Below are 18,770 nucleotides of genomic sequence, written 5' to 3' on the forward strand. Positions count from 1 at the left end.
ACATATTGCGAAACAACGAGGCTTCAAACCAAGAGCGCCCAGGAAAACTGGCACCGGTCTGGGAAGGACCGTACATTATCAAAGAAGTTTTGGGAAAAGGCGCATACCGGCTCGAAAGGTTCGATGGCACTCCCGAAGAAATAAGTCGTTGCGTGTGGAAGGCGGCAAAACCCGCATAAACACATAAAACAGTAAAAATTTCTAAGGAAAAGATAAGGAAAACCTTCACGCAGGTCAGCTATAGGTGAAGTTTGGTCATCCCAATAAATGAAAGTGACGGTCCTACCCGCACAATCATGATAGAGGAAACTGAACATTAACCTATTGGCAACCGCGCGTCGAAAGGTTAACTTATTCAAAACACTTAGAAAATTTCAAAGGAAAAGATGAGGAAAACTTCCACGCAGGTCAGATATAGGTAAAGTTTAGCCATCCTACTAAGTGAAAGTGACGGTCTTATCCGCACAATCACGAAAGAGGAAGCAAAACTTTAACTTATTATCTGCCACGTTGAAAAGTTAACTTATCTAAGTACTCAAGAAATTGCTAAGTTAAAACAAAATATGCGCGAAATAAACAAGGCAAGGCATTAACAAATAATCTTTATTCCATCAACATTCAAACATTACAAGAATTGCTGGGTACATACCCGCATACAAGATTAGAAGTCTATACAAACATAAAAATCTACTCTAATGGTGGAAAGGGATCTAAAGTATCAAGCTTCAGGACTACTCCCACTTGGACCCGCACCATCAGTATAGTGTTGCGGTTCAAGGAAAGCTTTGAGGATAGCTAGCCCATCATCAGCAGCAGCAATCTCGTTTACCTTCTCCACCACCGGATGCGGGAAGGCGGCATACTGATTCACTGCTTGGTCATACGCAGCTTCAGTATCCACATTGTAAAGAGGGAAGTTGGAAGGCGGAATGCCTTGTTCAACAAACCCTAGACCAAGCAGGAAGCCAGCCTTTTCCCCATCCTCATGAGAAGCGTTGAGGGCTGCGCTCATCGCATCGTCATATGATGTGTTCGTGAACACCTGATGCACAACCAAAAAAACAGAAGTATATCAAAAACTCTTCTAAGGAAAAGCGTAAAGAAATTGTGAAACTGCGCATACCTGAGACAACGCTTCTCGGAGAAGCCATTCCTTGGTAACCAGAGCCTCCTGGAGGGCAGCTTGAGCTTCATTACGGGCGCGTTCGGCTTCGTTCTTTGTAAGGTTGGCAAGCAACACATCTTTGGCTGCAGCCTCTTCGACGCCCTTTAGCTTACGCTCAGTGTGGTCAAGCACCCCCCTCTGGTCCAAGATCTCTTGGAGCTTCTTGGCATCTTCCATGGCCAAGGCATCATGAGCCTGCTGGAGCCTCTCTAATTTGGCTTTAAGTTCCTCATTCTCGATGCGTAGAGGCTCAGCAGCAGCTTCAGCCTTGGTGGCCCTCTCGGTTGCGTTCCGTGCAGTTTCCTTAGCCAACCGAAGCTGTTCATTAACAGCTTGGGCGGCCTTGGAACGGGCCTTGAGACGAGCCTGAACTTCAACCTCAAGGGCCTTGAAGGTCTTCTCCTTCTCCGCAGCAACAACGGAGAGCCTCCTGTTCTCCTCCCGGACAGCCCGCGCCTGAGCTACTTCTTGGATACGAGCTGCCTTTAACTTGTCGTTTTCAAGACAAAGCAGCTCGACGCGCGGCTGCATCTGGGCTACGAGAATGCGGAGCTCATTTGTCAACCTACCCTCCTGGTAGCTTGACATTGCTTCCCCCAGCGCCCCACTTGGGGCGGCGTGGCGCGCCCACTCGACGCATTCCACAGGCGTCCGAAGGGTTGTTCCTCGGCGGATGTTCCATCGTGGAACATACACTTCATTGGAATCCGACACTGCAAAAGCAAAAAGCAGTTAGGAAAAGATGATAAAAAAAAATATATATAAAATAAAATAAAATAATAAAAGGCCAAAATAACCCTACGCACCTGTAGGGTCGATGACAGGCCTGTAGCCGCCAAACCCATCACCCGAACCTAACGGATATCCATCCAAGAGGTCAGGCAGATGGGAAGGAGGCAGAGATTGGCTTGACGCCCCAACCTCGGACATACCTGAAGGACCGACCGTAGTCGCCGGCGCCGGAGGAGGCATAGCGGAGGCCGCCGTGGTAGAAACCAACGGAGGTGAACTCACAACCGCGGCCGCGGCTGTGGAAGAATCCACAGAAAGACTCACCGCCGGCTCAGTGAAGGAATCAGTGAATATGGCACTGACAGCCGGCGGAGACGTCGTCACAGTTGGAACAGTTGGCTCAACCGGGTGAGCAACTGAACCAACAACTGAAGCAGGCGCAGTCGCCTGGGTCATCGCCTCAGGTAGGTTGACCAAACCTACCGTCATGGGTCCGGAGGTGTTCCTCCCCGCTCCACCCTGGAATGCGGTAGCATCCACGCCTGCACAAAGAAGATATATAAGTATAATGGCGGAAAGTTATGCAGTTAAGATAAAGGAAGTATACTTACGGGTCCTTTTGAGCTTGAAGGTGCGAACGGGCGGGGACGAACCCGATGGAGCCGGCCTCTTCGTACCGGTCACCGTCGTTGTCCTGGGCTGCTCGGAGGTGACAGCCGTTTCAACCTCTGGAGCAGTGGTCTCAACACCACCCGGGTTCCCCGCCGCCTCTTCACTCTCGGTCTCCGATTCAGACCGGTTCACCTGGTCGGCAGTGGAAGCTACCTTCGCCTTGCCCTTCCCGCCAGCAGCCTTCTTCTTCCGCGCAAGAAAAGGACCATCTGCGGATTCCTCATCAGAAGATGACAAGATTAGAGGAATTCCAGCAGAGGTTTCAGCATTCAGAGGGCGAGGGTTAAATAGTCTTTTACCTGGCCGCGTGGCGCTCAGTATTTCGTGGCCTGGCGGGTAGGCCTCCACAAACCGATCCGCAGTCTGCGCAAGGATGGGCAACTCGTTCTCGTCAAGAGCACGAGTACCCAACCGAGCGGGACCGTCAGCTTCCCGCGGATGCAGGAGGGACTGCAAGTCATTTCCCTCTGAAATAAAAAGAAAAACAGTTAGAAAAAACCTTAAATCAACAAAGAAGACGGAGCATACCGTAAGGGATAAAGTTCAAACCGTATTCAAGTACGATGGAAATCTGTGGCGCATCCGCCCCAGCATCCTTCCACACCCTGCTCATACCGAGCATCACCATCCCGGACTCCGGAAAGCGGTAAACCGGAGTCTGGATCCGGGAAATCTTGGAGAACCATTCCGCCTCCTGGTAGTTGGAGGCGTGAAGGCTGGGGAGAGCTCTCCCGTTCTTAAATGTCATCGCTATAGGGACGACACAGGCAGAGATGTAAAAGAACTCCCGCTTCCAAGACCGAAGACTGCGCTCGGTAGCGCAGATCTTCAAACCTTTGATCCGGGTGACCAGGGTGTACCAGCCTTGGATGCACCTCCAGGAGTAGAAGGTCATCAGGCGGTCGACGTGGGGATCCACGCCAAGAATGAGGCACACCCACTCAAAATGGCGGATCTTGGCGATCGCCATTGGGTGTACCTCCGTCAGGTGCACACCGTGTCTATCCAGAACACGGTATACAAACTTCGTCAATGGGAACCTAAGATTCCCATAGACGAAGAAGGCGGCATATACCCCTATTTTGCCCTTGGGTGCATCGTACACCGTCTGGTGTGGCTCCGGAAACTCAGGCTCGAACGGCTCGAGCATGAACTTCCGGACGATCTACCGGTAAAGCTCGATGGGAAGAGCACACTGGCATTCGCTAGCAGTGCTCTTATCGTCCTTATCGGACGTAGACGTCGGGTTCTCGACATACAAGTCAGACTCCTCGACGGTAGCTTCTGGATCATGAGTAGACGACATGTTTTGGAGGTAAAGAAGGACGATTTCAGGAGAATGCTCGACAGAAAGTTAGAGTATTCGCCGGAAATCGCTTAGAAGATGAAGAAAGAAGTGAAAGTGTGGATTACCATGAACCCTCTCCCCCTTTATATACTCATCGCAATGAATGCGATGAATTTAATGCGGAGGAGAGAGAAAAGAGCTGGTGCAATGAAACTATGACACGTGGAAAAAGCAAGCTGGCAACAGCTGTTGACGGGACGCGCGCCGTAAAATCCGCACCCACGCGCCCGAAAAATCGAGCCCTCGCGCCTGAAAAAGCGTCTGGAATGACCATATACTGTCACGTCGTCATAACTTCCTGCACGTCCTGAAACTGTCAGAAGAAACCGTCAGACACTAACGTTCCTTCAACAGTCTGGACTGTTCTTATCCTTTCACCAACTCTTCGAATTTCAAAAAGATTCAAATATTCAAAAATAAGAGGGAATATACCCCCTTACCTGGGCAACCAAGTAACTATAAGACAGGTGCGGGTACAGTGTCAAGGCAAAACCCTTCACATACTTAGCACCCGCAGGGAATGGACGCCAATAATACCTTGGAAGTAAGATAACTATAAGACGAGTGCGGGTACAGTGTCAAGGCGAAACCCTTCACATACTTAGCACTCGCAGGGAATTGAAACCAAGAAGGATCTTCTGGGCCATGCTTGCGGAAAGGGAAATAACATCCCCGCATAGCGGGAACGTTGAGAACTAGATTGTTTGAAGCTCCAGGATGGAATTGGTTCTTTAACATAATTGATCACTATGTTTAAAACTACCAAAACCTCGTGGAGAATCTACACAAGTGAAACTCAACGCTCCTGACTTGCGAGGAGGTTACACACCTACCCGCATCATACCCAAAGATCAAGCAGAAAAGTCGGGAATTTCTGCACGTGACATTAGGGAAACCGCGGGAAGAATCCCCACGGACAACCTTAAAACTAAATCCTTTTCAAAACCCCTTGCTTAAGTCCAAAGTTCACCTCACTTATTAACAATTCATGAGAAGAACATTGGACTGGGGGACTTGAAGAGGTAGGTCCCAGCAGAGCCCAGTTGGACCCGCAAGACTCACCTTGAAGATGGACGTCTGCGCAAGGACCAACTGGTTCCGCAGGACCCACCATGCTCAGAGATGAAGACCTTACGCGCAGTACGCCAGCTGTTCCCGCAGGGAAAGCCTCCCAATGGTGAAGTACCCCGTCTGTTCCCGCAGCTGCGGATACAAGCCATCAGGGAAGGCTACCCGCACTAATAGCAAGGCTACACGCACAAGGCACTAACTCTCAATAATTCAGTGTCACCTGAAGGAATAAGCAAGGCGGGAATACTCCCGCCCAAATGAGCCAGTCCGTATGCTTCTGGAAGATCTTTTGTACTATACCTGCCAAGGTATGGACAAAATAGACAAGATCTGACCAAAGCAGCCCATGAACCAATCACAGGGTGACAGCTCACCGACAACAGTACGAGGAGGAGCACGCTCTAGTACTGTTTGTCACTATTAGCCGCTGCCTACTCACCAACCCTTGTCGTGGCATGCACATAGCCTGCAGTTGGTGGAAATGGAACAGTACACAGCCGGCGGAAAAGGAATAGTACATAGCCGGCGGAAAGGGAACAGTACACAGCCGGCCTTGTCACTATCAGCCGCTGCCTACCCACCAACCAGCATGGCACGTGCGTAGCCCATAGTTGGTAGAACAGGAATATTACACAGCTGGCTGTACCTGCTTGGAAACCTACCTTCGGCTATAAATACTCCAACACCTTGGAACGGTATCATTATCTTGTATCTTATCTTCTCTAGCAATCTCTCTTTATATACACTTATATTCAGAGCAATCTAGTCTGATTCTCACGCCGGAGGGTGGTCACAAGGAGGAACCCCCCCTTCTCAGTGACGAGCTCACGGCGTCTGTTTTGCAGGTCATCAGAATAACCATCTCTGCCAGACCTAACCCTCGTGGGAAACATTACTTAACCCCCAGATTATCCATAATCTACTCGGGGTCACCTAGTGTTTCTTCACCTTGCTTCTTGTGTATTTTGAGAAGATATATAAGTTAATATGTTGATAACATTTTTACATACATCTAACTAATTCATTTAGAAATGGTCAGGGCAAGGTGTGGGGCGGAGGCAGGAGGTGCTTGAGGTGGTAATGGTGGAGAGAATGGCGGGTGGCCACGCCGGGAACACAACATTGTTTGTTATATGATATTCTAGGCCATTGTTACTATTCCGTTGAAAATATATCGATTTATTGAAGAATAAGTTGTTTACACTGATTTTGATTCCATATACACAATATCTATGTAACTTTTAAGTAGTTATATGACATGTAATGTTTGTGCAGGATGTGGCTATTCAAACCGATAATTTTATTTTTGAAAAATAAACCATATGACATTGTATTATGTTTGCATTGACTCAATGATCTAGTCCGTGTTGAATCTGTTCAACTAAGTCAACAAACTAAATCATTTTGAATCTTGAATTTGTCATAACATGATTTATAAATGACAAAATTAAGGCGAGAAAAACACACGCCCCTCAACTTTGAGTTGCGTTAGTTTCTCATGTATCGGTTGGAGTATATATTAAAATTCAAAGTTAACCTATAAAAAAACATGGTAGAATTTATTCTAGGACCATGAGAGGCCACAAAATTGTTAGTAGCCAATGCTTGAACTTTGTCCGCTGAATGTATCAGAATTTGTGGGTCATAAAGGCAAATTTGATGAACCACGTAGAAGTCATATGAAAGCCACCTGAAAGAAAGATCATATGCTTTGCTTGCAGTTATCGATTTCAAGGCAACATAGATTCCCCATAATTTTTGTTTAGTATCAACTATTTTTTTTCTTTTTTTTAAGGGCCAATTTATTGAAAGATACCAAAATCTATGCTAGCAAGATGTTAGAAATTTAGAATAGAAGATACAACTTACACACCCAATTTATTGTAGTAGTGCTGCTACCAACTACTTATTTATAGAAAATTAATATCCCAATCTGTATGTGCAACTTCAATTTTTTTTAACTAGTTACCATAAATGAATACACATTACCGTTCGAGAACCCATTTGTTTGAGACCATCTGGATTTTCTGACATAGTGAAATAGATGGTGATGAGACCCTCTCGTTTGAAAATGAATTTGACGTTAAAAAGAAAATGAGTCAGTTGAAATTTGATATGTTTATTATGTTTTAAGTTATGGTTGTAAATAATAAGAATAAAGTTGGACATGACTCATAAGAAAGAAAAAAGGTAATGTAATGTTATGTTTCATGTATGTTAAATAATAATGAGAGTTAAAAACATATATAGCTAAGCTAGGTGGGGGTGATTAGGTGATATATTAAAGGAACAATGCAATGCAAGTCGTCATGTATGTGTTGACTTATACTAACTAGTGTTGTTACTTAGTTGCAAAGCAAATTGGTTAGTTAGTCAACGAACCAACCAACCATTTGAGTCCGATTGATGGATGGAGCACTTGAAACGTTAATCAAGCTGCTTTCAAAGTAAACTATGTTACGTATGTTATTATGTTTGATAATAAAATAATAACATATGTTCGATAATAATAAATAAAATAAAATATATTTTTGTTTGCGTTTCTTCGCCGACACCTTTTCTTTCTTTCTTTCTTCCTCTGTATGTATGTTTATGTTAATATTATTACTTCACTCTCTTTCTGTCTTCATTATTCAAGCTTCGAATCTCTCTTTTCTCTCTGTTTGTAAATGGCTAAAGCTTTGTGTTCATTACTACTACTGCTATTACATATGTTCTAGTTCTAGGTCAAACTCCTCTATCTACTTCTAAATAAAATAGAATGGGGACGACTGCAGCAGCAGATCGGCTTCTGGCATTGAAGTTTGTGATCTTCCTTTCAACAGGTTGCTGTTGTTTTTATAATCATCATCATGTTCATGCCACTACTGATCCATCTGATGGTATTATATTCATTCATGCTCCTCTTTCTCTCTCATTTTTTTCTTAGATTTATAATTATTCTTGATGATTTATTATTATATGCTACTTAGGATTCATTTTGTTTTAGCTTATTTATAGGATCTATATATAAACAACACACACACACACACACACGCACAATCTAATCTTTTTATATTTATATTTATACTTCTGGAGGCTCAAGTCTCATTTTCCATTAGGCTGAGGGGTGTGGAGCGCTAGAAAGGGCGCAAGAGGCCAGCCGCTCGCGCCCCGGGGCGCGAGCACCACACCACCGAGGCGCGAGAGGGGCGCGAGCGAGCGCGGAAAAAGAGGCAGGCGCAAGGGGGTTCGCGGGACCTGTGTGGCGTTTAGGGCTTGGGGAATGGTGAAAAGAGCCGTTGGAGACCTTAAATGAGCCGTTGGCTCTTTAATTTAAAAAAAAAAAAAATTTTTCTACTCCTATATATTACCCATTTTATACAACACTAACACAACTTCAAAAAAACCCAAACTTACCCATTTCTTTATACAACACTTCCTATATATTACCCATTTCTTTCAAACTTTTTTAAAAAAACCTTTACAAAATCCTATATAATACCCCTAAATCAACCCATTTTTACCATATCAAACACAACTTCAATCTCCAAACAACCCATCGTCCCATTTTTTTTTTTAAAATAATGTCGTCGTACTCGATTAGTTTTATTATTAAATATTATTGTTTGTTTAATTTTTAGTATGTTTTTTTTATTATGAATTTTCAAAAAAATGTGTGTTTTTTAAATAATTTTTGAGTTTTTTTAATAATACGTTTTTTTACTACATTTATAAAAAAATAAAAAAAAAAACCGCTCGCGCCCCCTCTCGTGCCCCTCCACACCATGTCCCGGGGCGCGAGCACCACTACCAACACCCATCTTATCAAGTTTCTCTCTCTGCCACACGTCACAATATTATTGGCTGGCGCCCCCTCTCGCGCCCCCCACACCCCTCAGCCTTACACTCTACTTTCTATTCTAGTAAACTTGTTTATTTAAACCCCAAACTGATCAAATCTAATAATTAACAGACCTCTGTTTCTAACAAACTATTATATTCTTGTTCTGTTGCAGTTCAAGCACTACAGGTTTTGTACACTTCTTTGAATACTGCTGCACAGCTAACCAATTGGAAAGCTAATAATAGTGCTGACCCTTGCGCCGAGTCATGGCGAGGGGTTACCTGTGATGCCACTGCTGTTGTCTCTATGTCAGTCACTTCAACTTTAATCTTTCATCTTATTATTATCTGCTTGCTATGCTAAATCAGTTTTCAATTAATCGGGCTAGTTGTTTTTTGCCCTGACAGTCAGCTTCCTAATTTAGGGATCGATGGGACGCTTGGTTACATGTTGTCAAGTTTTACATCTCTCAAAACATTGTGAGGAGGAACATAACAAACATCTCCTCATTTTATTTCACTAATAAGATTATTAATCAACCGCCTTATGTTATCATTGTCTGATACATCTTTTTCACTTCTGTTTTAGGGATTTAAGTGGAAACAACATTCACGATGCACTTCCGTATCAGCTACCACCAAATCTTCAATCTTTCCGATGCTAATATGCATTTTCATTTTGCAGAAATCTTGCAAACAACAATTTAAGTGGAAATCTTCCATATTCCATCTCGTTAATGTATAATCTCAATTACATGTGAGTGTCACACCAGGATAATAAATTAATATATTGACACTCATGCGTCTTGCTATAGCACACAACGTTTAATCCCTATATCTTTTGGTTTCCAGGAACCTTGGTCGCAATTTGCTTTCTCAGAATATGGGAGATATATTCAATAATCTTACTAGTCTCACTACCTTGTAAGTTTTAAGTTAATAATAATATCAGACTATCTTGCCTTTGCTGGTTGCATTCATAGATGAAGTTAGATAATTCTTATATTAACCGTACTTGCTACGTGCTGATGCAGGGATCTTTCATATAACAACCTCACAGGAGATCTACCAAATTCCCTGAGTTCATTGTCAAGCATTTCAACATTGTAAGCCACTGTCTTTGAACTACTCGTTACTAAAGTTATTGTATTAATCTGCCTGGAACTGTAATAATGCTTTCATTTCTGGCAGTCATGTGCAGAACAATCAGTTAACAGGTTCTTTAAACTCCCTAGCTAGTCTTCCTTTGAATGATGTGTAAGTTTCAATTCTCATGTGCCATGTTCGTCTTGATTTGTAGTGGTTATCTTATTCCTATTTCTTTATCGCAGAAACGTTGCAAACAACCGTTTCAGTGGATGGATACCAAAGGAGCTTCTTTCGGTCCCTACTTTCACGTAAGCTGTTATGTGACATTTATACGAGTGTTTTATCTTATCATATGAATTCATTTTTTTGTGCCTTGAAATGAAACAGATATGATGGAAATTCGTTTGATAATGGGCCTGCACCACCTCCACCACCATACACCTCTCCTCCTCCCGGTAAAGCTCATAATAATCGCACCCGTTCTCCTCCATCACGTACACATGACGTGCCATCCTCAGATACAAGCGATGGAAAGAAACTGAGCACCGGAGCTATTTTAGGCATCAGTTTGGGTGCTGCATTCGTCATACTTTTTGCAGTTCTTGTTCTTATTTTCTGCCTTCAAAAACGGAAAAGGACCGAAAATGTCAGACGAACTTCCACAGTAAATCCTCCTGTTATTAGCGAGAAAGGTTCAACTCATTTTTTTAATTAGTTTTTATTTTTTATATGCATAGGTATGCCCATTAATGAGAAAAGCATAATTGTGCTAATTGTGTACATGATACAATTTTTTTTTATATTGTCGTATGCAGTTAATGCAGAAATGCAAGAGCAGAGGGTAATTCCCACAGCCAGCATAACTGATTTAAAGCCCCTGCCAACAGAAAACAACTCAACATTTGAAAGAGGGAAAAGCGGATCTATAAAGAGAGTGAAATCCCCTATAACTACTAGCTCCTACACTGTTGCAGCACTTCAAACAGCAACAAACAGTTTCTCCCAAGACAATATAATCGGTGAAGGTTCTTTAGGTCGCGTTTATAAAGCGGATTTCTCCAATGGGAAGGTACATTCATTTTCATCTATTGTTTAAAAAGTTCAAAAATTGGTGGATATTCAAGTTTATTGTGGGTATACGCTTGTTTTGTCCTAGGTGATGGCTGTTAAGAAGATAGATAACGCAGCATTATCACTTCAAGAGGAAGATTACTTTGTTGAAGCTGTTTCTAACATGTCACGCTTAAGGCATCCAAACATAGTTCCATTGGCTGGATGTTGTGCAGAGCACGGGCAACGTCTTTTGGTTTATGATTACATTGCAAATGGCAGCTTGCAAGATTTGCTGCATTTTGCTGAGGATAGCAGTAAAACCTTAACATGGAATGCACGTGTTAAGGTTGCACTTGGCACTGCTCGAGCTCTTGAGTATGTCATCATCCATGTAAATGTAAATAAATATTTGAAATTTTTTTATTCTTGCTTTAACAGAAGTGTTTTTTTCTTGGCAGGTACTTGCATGAAGTTTGCCTACCTGCTGTTGTACATAGAAACTTAAAGTCAGCAAATATTTTACTCGATGAAGAACTCAATCCTCATTTATCAGACTGTGGTTTAGCTGCCCTCACACCAAACACAGAGCGAGAGGTAATTTTGATTTGATACTAAACAGCCTCTCCTTTTAGAGTAGTGATGTCGGAATTTGAATAAGTTTGTAAAAAAAATTGTACAGGTAGCGACACAGTTGGTTGGCTCATTTGGTTATAGTGCTCCTGAATTCGCGTTGTCTGGCATATACACTGTAAAAAGTGATGTTTATAGCTTTGGTGTGGTAATGTTGGAGCTTTTGACTGGTCGGAAGCCACTAGATAGGTAATGATACCTTAATCATATTTTTATAAAATTTAGGAAATTAATTTATTTCGTGTTATGTATGTATGTAGTTCAAGAGCGAGATCCGAACAATCACTTGTAAGATGGGCCACCCCTCAACTGCATGATATTGATTCCTTGGCCAAAATGGTTGACCCTGCATTGAACGGCATGTATCCTGCAAAGTCTTTATCTCGCTTTGCTGACATCATTGCTCTTTTTGTCCAGGTAACTTCTCAAACTTTGTACTTGCAATTTAGATTTATTAACACTTTCATGAAAATTGACAAAAAGGTAAGATGATTGATTTGGTTTTGTATACGTACAGCCTGAACCAGAATTCCGGCCTCCCATGTCTGAAGTTGTGCAAGCATTGGTTCGGCTAATGCAAAGGGCGAGCGTGGTGAAGAGGCGATCAAGTGATGACTCGGGATTCATATACAAAACTCCAGATCACGAGGCGTACGAGATGTCATATTAATTAATATATCCAAATTTGTAGTTTGATTTGGCAGTAAAAACCTTGCAGTTTGCACATATGTCTATGCAAGGTCAAAGACTCGACATTGATGATGACGGTAGCGGATTCAATGAAGAGATCTGAGAAGGGTGTAGTCAATAATCAGATCTGGAGTGTGTGTATATTTTAATTCATTTTTCATCAAAAGCTGGTCACTTGATGTTCAAGTTATGGTAAATATATATACTTGATATATTTGTATGAAAGTAAAGACATTTGACTTTTTTGTAATTCTACTTGATGTTATTTTTTTATTGGATCTCCAAGAAATTGTCAAAAAGATGACTTTTAGTTGTGTTTATGAAGTATGTTATGCAATTTGCAAACTGATACAAACATTCAAGTGTTTGTATTGTATGGTGAATAGATCTTATCTTGATCAGTTTATTTGTAAACTTGTAATGCTTGTTTTAAAAATAGAATATATGCTATATATTGTGTTCAAATCTGACCCATTAGTGCATTTTTGAGCTAGATGGCACTTATTAAATTATATATAAACTACAATATCATATCATCATTGTTCATTTGTTCTGACACTTGTTTTTAAAAACATTTTTCTCATTCTACACCAAGTCACATGGCTTCTATTATACTTCCTTTTCGCATAATTATTATAAGAGATCCATGATGATTGATGATACATTGATTTATACATATTGTAAGGCATTTACCTACATCTTTATATTAATGAAGATTGAAGATTCAAACTTTTAATTTAGCTCATTAAAGACTATATTAATCATTTTTAACCCAGTCTGTTTATATGAAAGAGAAATAAGAGGGATTATTGTGAGCTGTTTCTACCCAATTTTACACATAATGCACTATATTTTTAAACCATAATTGAGGACCATATGATGATTTTCAAATTTCAGTATTACACAAAATAAAAATAATCAACTTGTAAATAGAAGCCGGGTGTAAAGTGCATATGAAATGAAAGATAAATATATGGAGTATAAAATGAAAACACATAAGATAGATCTACAACTACAAGCCACTTTGATTCTTCAGTCACGGAATGCAATTGATTGTTAATAAATTACATCACATCTGTCTATCTATCTATCTGTCTATGTATATAAATGTTGTTTAATATGAACTTTTGACCCCTTTATTATTATTGACCCGAAGCAAATAGACAGAGAGAGAGAGATGAAATGAGATGAGATGAGATGAGATCAGATCAGATGATATGATATCATTTGCTTTGCAATTACAGAAGATGATGAAGAAGAAAGCTACAGCTACAGCTACAGCTACTAATAATCGAAGAAGAAGAAGAAGCTGGCGTTGTTTAGCAACTGGGATATTGGCAGCATTCTTCTTGTTTATTCTCACCAATTGCTTTATGCTTTCTCGGATCCAAGATTCTTCTTCGGGTTCTGTTAATAAAGCTCTCAAATTACGCTTCTTCAAATCATCATCTTCAAATTCATCCTCCTCAACACTCTCACTTCCGGTCGGTATTATTATTATTATTATTATTATTATTTATTTACTCTTCAAATTCTACATCTTTTTTACCATTATTTATCTATTCTTTTCACCTCAAATTCAATGCATTTTCTTTTACAATAGAGGTCAAGTCTAATTCACATTGTCATTATTAATATTCATAACTCTCAGGATGAACTCACAAAGATCGGTAGTAGTAAACTAAAGCAGAAGCCTCATAAAACACCTTATGCAAGGCTCTTACATAAAGCAGCTCATGCCTTGGTTCAGTTCAAATCTTCTTCTACAGAGCCCAAAGATTTGTGGTTGGAACCCTATCATGCCGTTGCTTCCTTGTGGCAACCCTGTGCCAATCAACGCGTTTGGAAACCTAGCCGTACGTGTTTACAAATGCCCGCCTCCTCTGCCTATTACTTAAACACATCCTTATGTTTGTTTGGTTTATCTTTCAGAGGGAAACAATGGTTACATTATGGTTACTGCTAATGGTGGTATCAACCAACAAAGAGTAGCTGTAAGTTCTATCTGCAAACATTGATTCCTGCTTCTTAATTGTTTATTTATTGTGTCATGAATGATGTTCAACCTCACTCTTGCTTTAACAACAGGTCTGCAATATTGTTGCAGTTGCAAGATTACTTAATGCAACTCTTGTTATTCCAACCTTTATGTTCAGTAGTGTGTGGCAAGACGTGAGGTAGGTAACAACTCATGTTTTTCCATTAACATTTTGATTCTATGATGCTAGATTGAATTCTTTTACTTGTTAGTCAATTTGCAGATATCTATCAGGAGGACTATTTTATTGATTACCTCAAACCCGATATCCGTATTGTGAAGGAGTTGCCAAAGGAGTTACAGTCACTGGATCTTGAAGCCATCGGTAGTGTGGTGAGTGACTGACTGAATAATTTATCTCATGCAAAGATAGTGTTTTGTTATGAAAAATACTTGATTTGCTGAAACTATGCAGGTGACGGATGTTGATATTGCAAAAGAGGCGAAGCCCAGTTTTTACCTGAAAAATATTCTTCCACTTTTAATGAAGAATAGAGTTATTCATTTTGTAGGCTTTGGTAATCGTTTGGCATCTGATCCAATACCATATCACTTGCAGGTAGTGTATATATTCACAAAGGGTATTGTTGTAAATTCATTCGTATTTTTAACGTAGATTTGTTTGTTATGTGGGAACTTGATACAGAGACTCCGGTGCAGATGCAATTTTCATGCTCTGCAATTTACTCCAAAAATACAATCAACCGCTGCTTTGTTGATTCAAAGAATGCGTCAGAATGCATCACATTCAGGAATATTGGATGAAAACCTGGTTGGACCCTTTGCAAAGTCAAAGGGAAAAATCAAAAAAGATTTCCGATACTTGGCTTTACACTTGAGGTTTGAAATCGACATGGTGGCTCATTCTTTATGTGATTTTGGTGGTGGTGAAGAAGAGAAGAAGGAGCTGCAAGCATACCGTGAAGTCCATTTTCCCGGATTAGTGGAGATAAATAACACCACCAAGTATGTATAATAAACATTTTAATAACCTGTGTATAATTTCATGAAGATTCACATTCTTTCGTTTGAGTTGTTTCAGGATACCTTCACCGGATAGACTTAAGGCAGAAGGTCTATGTCCTTTAATGCCTGAGGAAACCGTGCTTATGCTTGCTGGCCTTGGTTTCAAGCGTGATACATGGATATTTTTGGCAGGTGCACATATTTATGGTGGAAAAACAAGGCTGAATGCTTTAACGACACTGTTTCCTAATTTGGTCACTAAAGAGGACCTGTTATCGCCATCTGAAATTGAACCTTTCTTAAACTTCTCCTCTCAGGTTTATTTAGCATTTACTTTTATTTCAAAACAGCATGTTTACCCTCTTTTTCATATCAAGTTTCAGTTTGTAGTCAAAGTGTAGTCCAGTTGAACCTAGAGATATAGGGTTTTTGGGATGTGTGCTTTTTGTAATCAATTTTTGATTTTGTATTTATTTTTTTAATGTTTTGCAGCTAGCAGCACTAGACTTCATAACATGTATAGCATCGGATGTTTTTGCCATGACCGATTCAGGAAGTCAACTGTCATCTTTAGTATCAGGTTATAGAGTATACTATGGTGGGGGGAAAATGCCGACGATCCGACCAAATAAACGCAGACTCGCAGATATTTTCATGAAAAACGACACGATCGAATGGAAAGTTTTAGAAACCCGAATCCGTAAAGCAGTCAGACAAAACAAACGGGTGTTTTCACGACCTGTGGGAAGGAGTGTATATAGATACCCTCGTTGCAGTGAATGTATGTGCAATATACAGGAAGCCACTTTACCTATTCGGCATGGATAATTTGAACATTTGGTAATTGTTATATGTCTCAGTTCATTTATTACATTAGTTTTCACCATTTGCCATTTGTATGTTATATGATGAGCTCAGATCAGATAGGTTTTAATGTACAAGTAATAGTTTTGTATTCATTTTTATATAAGATAACTTATTTAAGTTCCAAGTTATAGTGTATAGTTGCAGTGGTTGTCATTTATGTAAAGGGTTTTTGAAATCTAAAGAATTTGGGAAAATAAAAAACAAAGCAACCAAAAGAAAGCTTGAGAATGGAAATTAAGAAAGGTATATCTATCTGGGAAGAAGACTTCACAAACATTCATACCTCAAAATGGGAAACTGTTAGTTGTTGGCATATATATATATTCATTCAATCAACAAACTAGATCTAACTATTACCACTGTACATATTTCAATACCATTAAATTATACGTTCGAAAGCTAATAAAAATGGAATCAAAGGGAGTGGCTCGAGTTTATCAAGATTTCAAGCCTTCAATGGAGTGGGTACCCGAAGATGATTCGGATACTCTTCTCGTCTATCTTCCTGGTGGGTGTTTTTCTTTTCCACTATACTAGTAGAATTAACCATCCAAGTATTTTTAATCTTTTTTTTTTTTTTTTAATTTCAGATCAGTTCTATCATGTAGTAATTTTGTCATTTATCAGGTTTTGCTAAGGAACAATTGAGGGTTCAACTGAGATCAAGAAACTTGATCATTAGCGGTGAACGCAAGCTCCAACAAAACACATGGAGTCGATTTCGCGTGGAGTTTCCAGTTTCTGCAAACTGTGACCTTAACAAAATCAGTGCGAAATTCGAAGGACACATTCTCTTCGTTAGGCAACCGAAACTGATCACTCCAGCACCAAAAGTACCAGCAGAAGAAAAGCCTGCGGATGAATCCAACGTCGATCCAACAGAAACATTAAAAGAGAACAAAAGGGCGGAGAAGGATCTAAAGGCTAGAGAAGATGCTACACCAGAGAAGGAAAAAGGTGAAAAAAGCAAGAAGGGTGTGGTGTATGAGGAACTTGATAAATCGACGAAAATGGCATTGGAAAACTATAAACGAGCGGCTGGCGTGTTTGCCATGAAGCTAAAAACATCGAGTAGTGCTGTGAATATGATTGTGATTCTTTTCCTTGGGCTTCTGATGGGCATCTATGTCTCGAGTTCCATCATATCTTGGAGCAAAGCTTGATTACATTTATATAAATGCAGTAACTTAACTCTTACGCAGTGCAGGCGTAATTTGATCCCAATCTAGTCTAGTAAACTAATAAAAACTTATTGATTAATAGCAATAAATAAATTTCCATGTTACTTGCAAACAAACCTTTAATCCTTATATGAGACTGAGCAGTGCAAACACTTAAGGTTGATCTCAATTAAATGTATATAAATTTAACATAAATAATAGTAATTCTCAATTAAACACTAATTACTAATAATATAATTTATACAGTTAAGCCCACTGTCCAAATATTAACTCGTAGGCCCAAGCACCAATGTCTAAATTTTTAAACACTTAATTCTTAGGCTCAATGTCTAAATAATGGTTAAGCCTTAGCCCATGATTTTACTCCTTATTAAGAACGAGAAAAGATTGAAAGAAGGGCCCAAATCCGGCCAGAATTCCGATTTAACTTTTACAACTCAACATTAGAATATATGTCAAAAAACCATCAGCCTTATAATAAAATAAATAACTGGTGACAAGTTTTCAATTTTCTTAGATGCATACATATATGGAATTGTTCTTTTCATGAGCTAGCTTATTGTATGGTGGTGTAGACTATAGAAAGAAAAGTATAACACAAAATGACGAAAGGAGTTTACTTCATACAATATTGACTGACTAGTCAACGAAACAAACTACGAAGCAAAGAAACCAAACTCAAATAGACCCAATAATTATAATGATACAAATAAATCTCTGTCGAGTTTTAAGTCATGGTCACCCTACTTATTTATATTTTTTAATTTTAGTAAGGCAGGTCTTACTTTGGTTTGTTCGTTATGGTATAAACATTCGGTATAATAACTGAATAAAACTCAAAAGAAATATAATTGTCATATACCTAAAAGGATATTGACATGTGCTTACATTGATCTATAACATATAAACGAATTAATTCGTGATATGCACCAAAGATATCCAACACATGTTTTATACCGATCAAAAACCATAAAAACGAATACCGGTAACAATATCGGTATCCGTTTGGTTTGTCAAAAAATTTACATAAGAACGTCGAGAAAAAAAAATAAATTAAACTCACGTGAGTATTTAGCTTTTTTAAAAATCAAAATAAAAAAAAAAACTAAAAACTTTGTTGCCAAACTTCTAAAGTCCGGCGTGTTGTGGCGGGACTGTTAACTGAACAAAAATTAGACGTAAAAATGTTGAACCATGCACGCACGTTGTGACGTGTTAGCTCACAATTCAATTGGGTTTGAATTAATATATTCATAATAATTATTTTAATAATAATATTAATAGTTAAATAAATTTATAAAGTATAGTTTGTTAAAGTTAAATGCAAAACATAAGAGATATTTTATATCTTTATTAATACTTTAGAAGAAGAAAACATATAAATATATGATATGCAATATAAACTTATACATATAACTTGTAAGTATATATTAAAAAACAAAG

The 18,770-nt window shown here is 39.6% G+C and overlaps 2 protein-coding genes and 1 pseudogene across 3 annotated transcripts; all 3 read left to right on the plus strand.

The window, feature by feature from the left end:
- Positions 1–7,777: 7,777 nt before the first annotated feature.
- On the plus strand, positions 7,778–12,472 carry LOC143552057 (protein STRUBBELIG-RECEPTOR FAMILY 8-like; annotated as a pseudogene). The gene is made up of 15 exons (XR_013138584.1): positions 7,778–7,870; positions 8,987–9,122; positions 9,222–9,293; positions 9,403–9,570; positions 9,666–9,737; positions 9,848–9,919; positions 10,005–10,070; positions 10,145–10,210; positions 10,290–10,594; positions 10,727–10,971; positions 11,059–11,330; positions 11,414–11,549; positions 11,635–11,774; positions 11,846–12,002; positions 12,103–12,472. The product of XR_013138584.1 is annotated as a protein STRUBBELIG-RECEPTOR FAMILY 8-like (transcript).
- A 1,040-nt stretch (positions 12,473–13,512) lies between these two features.
- On the plus strand, positions 13,513–16,374 carry LOC143552059 (O-fucosyltransferase 15-like). The gene is made up of 9 exons (XM_077042361.1): positions 13,513–13,759; positions 13,927–14,131; positions 14,208–14,269; positions 14,364–14,452; positions 14,526–14,646; positions 14,729–14,872; positions 14,960–15,279; positions 15,356–15,596; positions 15,772–16,374. Exons 1-9 carry the CDS (start codon positions 13,523–13,525, stop codon positions 16,105–16,107), a joined length of 1,755 nt encoding a protein of 584 aa, XP_076898476.1. The 5' UTR covers positions 13,513–13,522; the 3' UTR covers positions 16,108–16,374.
- A 113-nt stretch (positions 16,375–16,487) lies between these two features.
- Positions 16,488–17,356, plus strand: LOC143552058 (uncharacterized). Its single transcript, XM_077042360.1, has 2 exons — positions 16,488–16,654; positions 16,774–17,356. The coding sequence occupies exons 1-2, from the start codon at positions 16,555–16,557 to the stop codon at positions 17,307–17,309; spliced, it is 636 nt and encodes a 211-aa protein (XP_076898475.1). The 5' UTR covers positions 16,488–16,554; the 3' UTR covers positions 17,310–17,356.
- Positions 17,357–18,770: the final 1,414 nt, after the last annotated feature.

This window comes from Bidens hawaiensis, unplaced genomic scaffold (genome assembly GCF_021521415.1).
Source record: "Bidens hawaiensis isolate Kalapana, Puna unplaced genomic scaffold, B.hawaiensis_p1.1 tig00016758_1, whole genome shotgun sequence".
Taxonomy (NCBI): domain Eukaryota; kingdom Viridiplantae; phylum Streptophyta; class Magnoliopsida; order Asterales; family Asteraceae; genus Bidens; species Bidens hawaiensis.

What these genes read in the sequence shown, in the direction of transcription:
- LOC143552059 (XM_077042361.1), top strand. Translation starts at nt 13,523, where the DNA reads ATGATGAAGAAGAAAGCTACAGCTACAGCTACAGCTACTAATAATCGA. An exon ending in TTGAAGCCATCGGTAGTGTG is followed by an intron (nt 14,647 to 14,728) that starts GTGAGTGACTGA and finishes GAAACTATGCAG; the next exon opens with GTGACGGATGTTGATATTGC. An exon ending in GAGATAAATAACACCACCAA is followed by an intron (nt 15,280 to 15,355) that starts GTATGTATAATA and finishes GAGTTGTTTCAG; the next exon opens with GATACCTTCACCGGATAGAC.
- LOC143552058 (XM_077042360.1), top strand. Translation starts at nt 16,555, where the DNA reads ATGGAATCAAAGGGAGTGGCTCGAGTTTATCAAGATTTCAAGCCTTCA. An exon ending in TCTTCTCGTCTATCTTCCTG is followed by an intron (nt 16,655 to 16,773) that starts GTGGGTGTTTTT and finishes GTCATTTATCAG; the next exon opens with GTTTTGCTAAGGAACAATTG.